This window comes from Gavialis gangeticus, unplaced genomic scaffold (assembly GCF_001723915.1).
Source record: "Gavialis gangeticus isolate Ggan-Ray unplaced genomic scaffold, GavGan_comp1, whole genome shotgun sequence".
In the NCBI taxonomy this organism is placed as follows: Eukaryota; Metazoa; Chordata; order Crocodylia; family Gavialidae; genus Gavialis; species Gavialis gangeticus.
Window position 1 is genome coordinate 429810 of NW_017728995.1, and position 11642 is coordinate 441451.

The window sequence follows — 11642 nt, forward strand, 5'->3', positions numbered from 1 at the left end:
TGTGTGTGTGTGTGTGTGTGTGTGTGTGTGTGTGTGTGTGTGTGTGTGTGTTAAGGCGCAGCTGCTTTTCTATCCCTCCCCCAGAGCACTGGGATTGGAAGGGACCTCAGGAAAGGATTACAATCACTGGCCAGATACACATGTCAATATCAGAGCATTCCCCCTATTCCCCCTCCCTCTCCTCAGTTTCTGTTTCCCTGCAAGCAAGCCCAGCTTCGATACTTGAAATGTTTCAAAACTTTTGAAACATTTTGACCACCCTCATTTTATTTCAAGGCTGTTTTGAAGCCTTTCATTTTCACAGTTTAGAGCTTGAAACGAGTTGAAGCATGTTAAAATGAAACACCCGGCAACATTTTACACAACCCAACAAAATAGTACTTGACCTATTTAGAAGTGTAAGAAAGAATAAAGCTGTTTCACTTGTCTACCTAGTTTATTCATTTACTACAATGTTTCTTAAGGGAATTAAAACAACCATTTCTGCAAACCCTCTAGAAACTTTTTGTACTCAACAAATTTAAGCCATGTACACAATCTTTAATAGGAAAGTATTTGACTTTTTTAATGTGCTTGTAGCATCAATTTTGAAATCAGATTAGCAAAGAATCAGCTTTTATGAAAAGATAAAATGAGTACTGTTTAATAAGTAGGATACAACCACAAACACAATATTGTATAACAGAATATTTTGAGCATCTTTCCCCTGGGATGCATCTTTACTGGTGTTTCAGGATGCAGAGTCAGTGAAGATTACACTGAGGTTCACTGGTGGTTTAAACTGTTGTTTACTAAGTTTGTTGCTGTTTGCTAGGAAGCCTAATATCACCTGATCGTGCTTTACAATTCTCTTCCCATGAAGCTAAATGCTCTCTTTGCTTAAGATCAAATCTCTGACATGCATATAAATCCCATTAAAACCCAGGTCAGTTGAACTTGGAAGGCAGAATCTGGCATTTTACTGTAATCGCAGTATACTCTTCCAGTAGCACTGGTCATCTGGACTCTTCACTAGCAAGGTAACAATTATTAATAATTACCAGCATATTTTAACTTCACTGGCTCTGGCTTATGTCACTGTTCTGGAAGCATCTCTTCCACTCCCTGAATTAGCAGAATGGTAGAAAGTGAAAAGAAAGATGTGACATTTTAACTTTGGCCATTTCCCTGCTGCCTGCCATGCCAGTTTTTCAATTCCCAGAATGAAATTAAGTTAATTGCAGTGTGCTCTATATTAGTGGGTCTTAACCTTTTTCATACTGGGACTCATTTGGCAAGACAGATGGCTTGTCCAGACCCATACCCCCCTGGCGCTGCTGGTGCCTGACCCACAGTCCCCTGGCCCCCAGGCCCTGCTGGTGCTCCTCCCCCCCAAGCCACAGCCCCCCAGTCCTGCTCGTGCCCCTCACCCCCAAGCCACAGCTCCCTGATCCTGCTGGCACCCCTCACCCCCAAGCCACAAGAAGTTATAATCCCTATTCCGTATCTTTGCACTTTAATGTATCTTAAATTAAAACTATCTTTGTATGGTTTTTTTTAAAGCATCAACAAAAAAATAAAAAAATGTGATTAAATCAAAAAAATTGATTTAAATAAAATCCAATTGTTTTATTTAAAAAAAAATCATTGCTTTTTATCCACCCTGTTCCTAGTAATTAATATTCCATAAAAGTTCTCAGTAGACTGCCAAAAACATTCCTGTTTCTGTGGCTATTAAGTTCCATTACTTGGGAAGTCATGCTTTTACTCCCGAGGTCATCATAGAAGTATTGCATTAAATCAAACAATAGACAGGAGGCGCAGGAGGAAACGTGTCTTCAAGTAAGATTTTCAACAATTTGTACATTTCTATGGAACTGGCTTTAAATGGAGAATGATGATACACATCCTTTCTTTATTTGGAAAACTTTCTAATTAACTTCTCCTAGGAATATTGAAGGGCCTTTTTCTCCATTGAAACCTGTACTGCCTCTCTCATACACCAAGTAACTTCCCCTTGTCTTTGTTTTTTTCTATGTTGTGGTCTCCAGGGATATGCTGTGTAACCACATGAGATCACCTGTTCACTAAGGGAACTCGAAGGGATCAAAATAAAAGACAAACAACAAAGTCTAATGTGAGCATGAGGCATCTGTACAGATTGCTGGACTCCAACAGCTGAAGGCAGAGAGGCTGTCAATGTAAGCCAAGTAAACTCATTATGAAACAGATGAGGTGTCAGGTTATTCATATAAACTCAGTAATCACAGTTATGCAGAGAATGATATTGTGCTACTAATTCTGTGCTCAAACTATACAGATAAGCCAGCTAGCTCCCAACACTGCCACCACGTTGCTGTCCCCTGCTGTTACAATCAGGCACCTTACAATCCTGCTTTCTGAACAGAAACTAGTTTGCTGCAAACTGAGCCAATTTTTGGACCTCACATGCCTTTACACCTCTTGAACCTAGGCAGAGGCCAGTCATTGCTCCTAGTTCTGGGTCTCTTAGTCACAACTTGCTTGGGCAGCCTCCCACAAATAAGACAGGGTTGTCAAAAGCCCATTTTCTCCTGTGCAGTAGACTCTCAGCTCCTGCACAAGTTTCAGCAAGCTTCACAACATGTACTTGGAATACTAAATGATGCCTGGCTGCTGTCTGACATGCAGCTGCACTGGTACTGTCACTTATCAGCCAGGGAATTCGGATACTGATCTCTGGAAAATGTGGTGCCAAGCTAGTGACTGGTCCAACTAGGAGAGATTTGTGCCCAAGTTTATTGACACAGTCAGATACATTATCTGGACTCAAGACTCTGTTCTGTCACTCTTCCTAGTGATACCTATAGCATACTCAGTAATCCATTCCAGGGTTACTTAATCTAAGTTCAGGATTTAGACAGACCATGCATAACATGACAATGTGTGAGCTAGAAAGCTTCCAGTATCCTAAATGAAGATTCCCATGGCTATATACAAAACCTGAGCCCTGCCTTGTCTTTGTTGCAAGAGGAGGTACATTTATCAAAGTTATCTGATCTACTTTCAAACAGGAAATAGCACAGCAGCCCCTGTAACCTTATTTCCACGTGCTGCATACTGACTCGCAGTATCAACTTACTGTACAGTTTATGCCTTGGAAGAACAAAATTCTGCAGGCAGCATCCTGAGTTAGGCCAAGGATGTGCATTTTCCAGGTGAACCAACAACAAACCCTGGGGCCATTGGGTCTGGAACAGACACAATGCCCTCAGAAATGCTGGAAAAGTGGTGGCTACAGCTATACCATTTAATGTGTGCTCTTCCCATTGGCTTCTGTATTGTATGGTCTGGTCCAACTCTGCTGTACAGTGCTGGGAATGTGCTGAGGGCTCCTTACAATGTTCTAGCATTTCTATAAATGTTAGACTTCCTTCTTCCTTGGGAACAAATACAGCAGTGATCAAGACAGGAACACCAGAGTTGAGAGAAAGCTCTTGATGCAGGATCAGTCTCAGGCTGCTGACAGACATTTGTTTGAAAGCACACTGGGATCTAATTTGCAATCCTAACAACTGTACTTCCTGTCATATCCCAGGGGCATCAGTTTTTAGACTGGGGATCAACCTCTATTGTACCATACTTGCCAGTGCAGAGGGAGCCCAGGCAAGGTGCCTGACAATCAGCTGATTGTCAGCTGGCCCCTAGAACCCACAGGGGAGGCTGAATGAAGCCCAAAGTAGTTGCTGGAGCTGGCCAACGATCACGAGCAGAATTGCTCAGTACACTCTCGATCATGTGGATGATTGGCAGCTGGTGGGGACCCCTCTGGCCACATGTTCAATTAAAGGCATGATGGAAAATCAGCCACAAAGTTGCTTCCCCAAGGTCTGGAATCGCCTGCCACCGGAGGTGGTTCAAGCACCTACTTTGAAAGCCTTCAAGAGAAATTTGGATGTTTATCTTGCTGGGATCTTATGACTCCTGCTGACTTCCTGTCCCTGGGGTAGGGCGCTGGACTCGCTTCCGAGGTCCCTTCCAGCCCTAATGTCTATGAAATCCATGAAATTATTACACAAGATTTATTATACCATTCACTGCCTGAACACGTGGCCAGATTAAAACCACACTTTAAAATGTGGTTAACTGGTTAATCACATCTTAAATATAATGTTTGCTACAGGCTACAGTCTAGCCCTAGTTTGAAGGGGCTGATAGAAAAATGGCACTCAAGTCTTCACTTATCTTAGCCAGTTCCAAGCCATCTGGTAGAAGCAGTGCCTCCTGCTGGCTAACACTAGCAATCTTTAGCAATTACTTCAGAGAACTTTTCACAACCATAATAAATCTGCTTGACTCTGTGGTGGATGTTGTCAATAAGTCAAAGGGGTAAGGAGTCAGTAGAAACAAAAAGGAAAAATAAATGCAATATTCTGACATCACAACACTGTCAAAATGCCTGCTCCTTTAGTGGGGACTTGCTAATGCTGCCAACAAATTAAAAGGCTTCAAAGAGCTGCAGCATGTTGAATTATTCACCATCCCTGAACACACTCCTGATGCAAACCTCTTTTTAACTCTGTGCCAAAGGATTTTAGAAATCCATTGTCGCATTTCCTGAAACCCTTCCTGGCAGCAATACCTCACCACACATGTTCAGCTGCCAGGCTCTTTTCAGAACAGAGGAAAAGACTTGCTTTTAAGTTCCTGGTTTCTACAATTCTTCCGCAAGTCCTCTCACTTAGGACAGACAACTGAGGAATTAGATGCTGGCTGTGATTTCAAGGCACAGGGCTCTGCAAAGGGCCCTCTGCAAAGGGAATCAGGGAGGGAAATGCCTTCAGGGCATTGCTGCAACCTCAGGGCTATGGCAGACCATTGCCTGTTTTGTCCCATTTCACAAGGACAAAAATACTAGTTCTTTACCTGGATCTTCCCTCACACCCATAAATCCATCTTGTTCACAGTACCTTTATCTTTCCTGTCTCATGTTAAAACTGCAAAACTCCATCGGGCCTTCTGCACCCAGGAAAGTTGGCATCTGGGATCTACCTTACAGCTGCCTTTGCTTAGTTTCCCCTGCTCTTCTTAATAAGGTATACAGATTTGTTTGGTTTGTTGTTTTTTCTTCAAGACTCTCATGCAACTATTTAGCACATAAAGGGCGAGTAGAAATGAAGCATTCTTCATGTAACCCTTTGAGAGCTCTCTCACAAAGAACTCCCCTAACAAAGTCCATTTCCAAAGGGCATTTGAGAATCTAGTTTGTTATTTTTCTCTGCAAAACTGACAAAAAATTAGCCGGAAGGACACTGGGCAAACAAAATGCTTCTAGCATGACAAGACAAGCAAGGCAAGATTTAAATGAAAGCTTAGTCATGTTCTGCTTTAAGAAACAAAGAGCCCTTCTTTAATATCAACCATTCGGCTTCACCTCCCACTGCTGCAGGAAAGAGGCTCTTCACTTTTTCAAACACTATCCTTCAGCTACTGAAATAAAGAGGAGGACAAAGAAGAAAAACCTCTAACCAGAAAGCTCCCTCAACTGTGTATTCCTTCACTGCTGGGTGTGTCTCTCCAGCAGAGCAGCTGCAGGGTCAGGAATGACTGCAGAGAGCCAGGCAGCCAGCAGCTGCTGTCAAGCTGAAAAGAGATTTGAGAGACCTGCCAAAAGAGCTGCCCTTTCACCCAAAACCTCTTCACCTCATTTTAGTCGCTTAGCAGCAAGTGAGCACACTTACTCAGCATTTTTCTTTAGACAGGTTGCATTAAAAAAAAGCAAAAGCAGCAGTGAAGGATTAGGGTAGGAATAGCAATCTTTTAATAATGAAGTCCCTCACACATTTACTATACTCTGTCATGCTGCTAAGGCCTCCATTCTGCTCAGGTTGCTGACAGGAAGTTCATGAAGTTCCTGTTACAGGCAGGAGCACAGAGATAACTTTTTCTTTTCCTTTATTAACAGGGGAGAAAAAGGAGGAGAAAAAAATATATTCCCCATCAAAGCAAAGGCCCGAGACTGCGAACTTTCCTCACTATGCCACCCTACTGTAAATACTATGCAGTGCAGCTGAATTCTATGTACGGGGTCTGTCTGGGCGTGTACTGGTGGTTTGGTCAGCACAGCCCCAGTATAAAAAGCTGTGCATATTCATTTGAGGTAAAATACGGTCAGCAGGGCAGGGAAACTGGATCCTACACTAATGGTAATGCTGTTTCACTGCCAACAATTTACTCCTGCCTAGCAGCAGGAATAGGGCCCAAGAGGGGTAAACATAGCTAAGTACTTTATTAGCCTGATGGGGATTATGATTAAACCCATACCAGACATGCCCGTTCTCCACCCACACACCCTGAGCCCCTGTTATATCCCAAGTTCTTGAAAGCAAGGGAGTAGGCATGCCTGGGGCTTGAAACTACTGCTCAGCTTGGAGAACTACACTTCATGCTTCATTCTTGCACTCACAGGTAGCCTCTAGTCACTTGTAATGAAGCACAGTATGATTCCTCATTGCCTGTTACACAAAGATTTGCAGCATCAACAGGATTTGTTTGAGGCATGAAAGCCCAATTTAGGCAAAAGATTTGTGTGTCAAGGCAATTGCCTTCTACTGACAATTGGAGTACAAGTATCAGCCTTAGAGAAGAAGTTCTTTATATTTACTAGAAGTAAAAGACCAGTACGAAGATGTAAAAATGGTGGGTTTGCCTAACAGAACAGAAAGTATGCAAGTTACTTTGTCATTTCTATGACTGCTCAGATTTCTTTGCAATAGTTCTACTGAGATGGAACTTCAAAAAACAAGAGCAAAAATAATACTTGTTAACATAGCAAGCATACAAAACTACAGTGAGAAACCCAATCTGTTTGCTATTAATTTTTGGCTTTGAGGAAACTATCTGCCCTAAAAGAAAATAGGTACTTCATGGCCAAACATCCTTTTCTGGTAACATCTGCTCTGATAATCCAAAACTGTTCCTGTCCTAAAAGGCTGCATAGCCTTAGTAACTCTTCCCCACTTTGCTCCCCACACATGTTCTAAAATGTTCCACTCTATCAGCATCACTAATACATCTTCCCTTGTTAATTTATCTCAGGACATCTGGGATTTTAGTTTCTTTTCTTCTTTACTACTCCTGTCAATCACTAGAAAGAAATATCTAATATCCAAAATAAGAATTTCCATCTGTATTGTGGTAGTGAGTTGCGCACGCCCCACACACACCACTGCAGTTTACTGTACCCTAATAAACCACCAGAAAAATTTGGCCAATTGTTGTCATTATGCTAAACAGAAAACATACTTCTATGTGCAGCCATGAAATGTGATACTGTATTTCTAAATACAGTATAAACAAATGTTGCCCTGGAATAACCATGAGATTGGGCACAAATCCCAAAGCAAAGAGGGCTTAGACATGAAATGGTAATTAAAACAAATTCTAAGGTTTATTTTGTAAGACTGCACAATTTTAAAGATACTTGGTACTATAGGAGCAGGATTTACAAGGTTACTGACTACGACAACAATATCCTTGATAAAATGTACTTAGTTCACACTATGTTCCTAAGGGAAACAGGTTATTTATGTTATTTATGTCTCTAAGGAAGCTGATTAATATACTGTTCAAAACATAACATCATCAGTGGAGTACTCCCTAACAGAAGAAACACATCCTTTGCAATTGTTTAAACTGTTTCTTTCCCTAAAGTGTTGTAAAGGAAGCTACATATCTATTTTGTACCATGTGAGTCATCATAAAACTGAAACCTAAGAATTAGAACAATAAACAAAACATCCAAACTCACTGGAATACTCACCAACTGGAATACTTACCAGCTACTCGTATGAGATGCAACTCTGAGCTATACTGTAAATCAGGGGGCAAAAGGCTGTCAGTTACAAAATTCAGGACCAAAACATCTAAAACAGACTTTTATGAACAAATCTTGGGAGTTTTGCCTTTGTTCTTAATTAAACCAGGATCATGCCGAAAGTATTATCTCCAAACCACTGCTTTCACAGAATCAAGTGTAAATTCAGGGCAGCTCAGCCGAAATGAAGAGAATTTCTCTGGATTTACACACGGATAATAGCAGAGCTTGGTCTTTACTATCTGCGAACATAGTTGCCATGAATTTACTTATGAATGTTAGACCCTTGTTTATACTGAACTTTCCAGAGACTGGAAGATCCGTGGCCGTTTTGTATTCTGTTCAGTGTAGAGTGAAAAAGAAACACAAAAAATGTGCATTCACTCATGGAGTTTGTCTTCTATTTCAGCTTTCTTGACTGAAAAATGTCTGCTGATCGTGCTTGTGGACAAATATGGCAGTCACTACATGCAAAGACACATCATAGAACTAACGCATCTATTTTCATAATACCTGTCGTAGGAGCTCTTCCTGACGCATCCTAATTCTCTCCCTTTCCATCTGGATTCTTTGGAGCCTCAGCTTCTGTTGCTGTTGCTGTTGGGTAGTCAGTGCATTAGGCATACTCAGCAACCCAGCTTGAGGATTCTGAGTAGGATGGTTTTGCTGGGAAATGGCTGTACTGGATGTCAGTTGCTGCTGGTGCTGATGATTCATTACTATGGGAAAGAAAAGAACTGTTACAGTTAGTTATTGTATAGTTAGTTCCTGTATTTAAATTTTACTTTAAGAAAACAGAGGACACAGGGCATATGCTCCATTTCCATTCAATGTATTCTAACAGTACATAGAAGAGTTGTTAATATCGTAACTACTCATTCTGATGAGAATTGACGCTGTTAATTATTTAATATCTAGATTTAATATCTACAGTCTTTTAAAAATACAAAATGAAAATTCAGTTCAAGTCAAAATATGTTCAAATGCTTAACTAATGCTATGTAGTAAAATGTTCACGTGATTTTTCTAAATAATCACAAATGAGTCCACAGGGTATAGTGACCTGGCTGAAATTTGAAAATATTTTTTTTTTTTACTTTATCAACAGCTCTAATTGGCTTATTGTAGAAAGAACCAGGGGCCCAGCTATTTTCACTGCTTTATAATAACACTGTCTATCCCCCAACACTGAACGGCAAAGACCCCTCTAATAACAGAAAGACCAGTCAGTACTTAGGATGCCCCCTTGAGAATGGGGAACGTAGGTTCAATTTCCTGCTTAGCTAGTAATGACCTTGAGCAAGTCTCTTAGTCTCTGTTGCTCATCTGTACAATACTTCATGAGGAGTGTTGTAAAGATTAATATATTAAAGACTGGGAAGTGCTCAAATACTAAACTAAAGGGAGCATGTAAGTGCTTTAGATAAAAATTCCATTGGAGATTGGATCTCATCACATAACACTTCCATAAGTCTGGCTGTTAGAAGTTACAAAAGTAGTTCAGCAAAGCATATCAGTTATTAACAAGAGCTACTGTGAAGGCAGACAGCCTTTCAATCCATTATTCATCCAAATCTCTTGCAGGTCATATTTCAAGGCAGGTGAAACAATAATAAATATGGAACAAAGAAAGTTTATCTGAATCTCTAACACTTTCATAAATAAAAAAGGAAAGAAATAAAAATCAAAACAGATCTGCTGGTCCTTGCCAGCTTTTCCTGACAGATGTTTTTGTACCTTTCAAACAAATAATGTCCCTTGTTTCCAAATGGCCTCAGATGTTTTGTTTTTGGTCTGTAGTCAGTGGAAAGTTAGCCATCTGTGCTTACAGTATGAGAATTTTTATGAATAGCAAAACAGCATAATTTACAATTTGCTGGTAAATTATACTAATTTCTTTAGCAAAATCAGCACAAACCCAACCTCCAATGACCCTGCCCTGAAAGAATGATCCTAAATCCATCTCATTTCAGTACGTACAACCAAAATGAACTGGGTTCCTTGTAGACTTTTAAAAATTTAACTAACAAAATATCCTGAATTAATTCCCAATGTAAAACCATTCACTCAATTAAGCCAGCTAACGGTTGAATTTACAGTTCATTTAAAAATTAAAAAAATATTATAAATTGGAGATTACTTGACTAATGTAGGCCTGTTTTAAGACAACAGAAGGATTTGTTAATCTTTCAAGGTCCTTGGGTATGCATGTAGTATTTGCTTAGTTAATATCCTCTAAAGATTATCTATATATTCCACCACACATTTTATTAACATCTGAAATCTTATCTATAGGAGCGTTAAGTTTTGGAGACTAGCCATTAATACCACACCCTTGCTGAAGTATTCAAAACATTTGTCTCTGGGGTACAGCTCTACAGAGGAAAGGTAAGCAAAGAGATTCCCCATTCCCGCCCCCCACTTATTTTTTATATCCACTGCAAACCACTGAATGCTTCTACTCAAACAGAAGAAGAGGCTTGTTGTCACTTAAATCAATGTCAGCCTTTTTGTTCAAACACAGGAATCACCAAACTAAGCAGAATTCTTTGCCAGTTAGGGGTTATTCAGTGACTTAAATTAAATAAATTACTCACCTCAGCACGGCTCCCCAGCCAACCATGTAAATCATACCACAAAACACAATCACAATTGAGAATCTCAGCAGAGATGCTAACGATGATTTGGGCATAAAGACTGTAGTACCCCTTTCTTTACCTATAGAGAATCATGGAAACTATGCTGATGATAGGAACATAAAACAATCATAGAAGACTCCTCTTGCCACGAATGGAGTGTACTACACAGTCTGTGAAGAATCAAAAAACATTTAACCAGTCATTCCCCTTCCAACAATAAAGTATTTATATTGAGTGCATCTAACATAGTGATTTACCTAAAGGAAAGTTTGGAAAGTTTCAGTATGGGAGACGGCAGGATGTTCTATGAGAGCCTTTTATACAGGAACACTGTGGTTGAGGAACAGACCAGCAGCATTGAACTGGGGAGGGAAAAGCTTCTAAAATAAGGAGAGAAAAATGGGTCTTTGATGGTGTCTGGGATTTCTGTGACTCTTGCTGAGTCTACCCACCAATACCACAAGGACCTGGAAATGAGAAGGGATAACACTTGTCCTTTATTCCCTTAGATAAAGGGTGGAAGGAAATACAACTGCCTCCGCTTCATGCTGTGACTCACTAATGTGCCTAAGTGCCTTAGTACTTTGGCTCCAATATATGCTGCACTCCTGCTACTTCTGCTGCTTATTCTGACTGGACAGTGGCATCACCGGTCACACCCACAATGCAAAATAGGACAATACTGCATTTTAATGAAAGAGGCAACAGGGCCCTGGTCTTGCGACCCCTGACTGCCTACTTTCTGTCCCTGCTCATCTCTTCAGTGGTAGCTCTTCCCACACTGGAACTGCGAACTATGATTCACTGATTAGACAGGTCTTTAGTAAGAGCCGGCAAGTTCAGGGTCACACAGAAGTGGTCCTGTAGGCTACCTTGAGACCACAGACCACGGGAGGGCAAAATATGGTCCACAGGCCAGATGTAGCCCATCAATTGATTTTATCCAGCCCACAGGCAATGGCACCATGCAGCAAGCCCTGGGTGAGCTGTGTTGAGACCTCAAACTCTGCTGGCGGCTAGTGTAGGCTGTGGCTCCAGCTCTCGCCTCTGCTGTTGCCATGGGGGGGATGCTGAGTGGAAGCAGCCCCAGCAGCCTGGGAGACGGAGTCCAGCCTGCCCAGGGCCCAAGAAGCTGGACTCCATCTCCAAGCCTCTGCAGGGGGATGATG

The 11642-nt window shown here is 41.0% G+C and overlaps 1 protein-coding gene across 1 annotated transcript in view; it reads right to left on the bottom strand.

The window, feature by feature from the left end:
- WWTR1 (WW domain containing transcription regulator 1) overlaps positions 1 to 11642 on the bottom strand; it is a 160138-nt gene that overhangs the window by 14436 nt on the left and 134060 nt on the right. Inside the window, 1 exon segment of the mRNA XM_019503126.1 lies at positions 8348 to 8553. Within this exon segment, the coding sequence (XP_019358671.1) occupies positions 8348 to 8553 (206 nt within the window).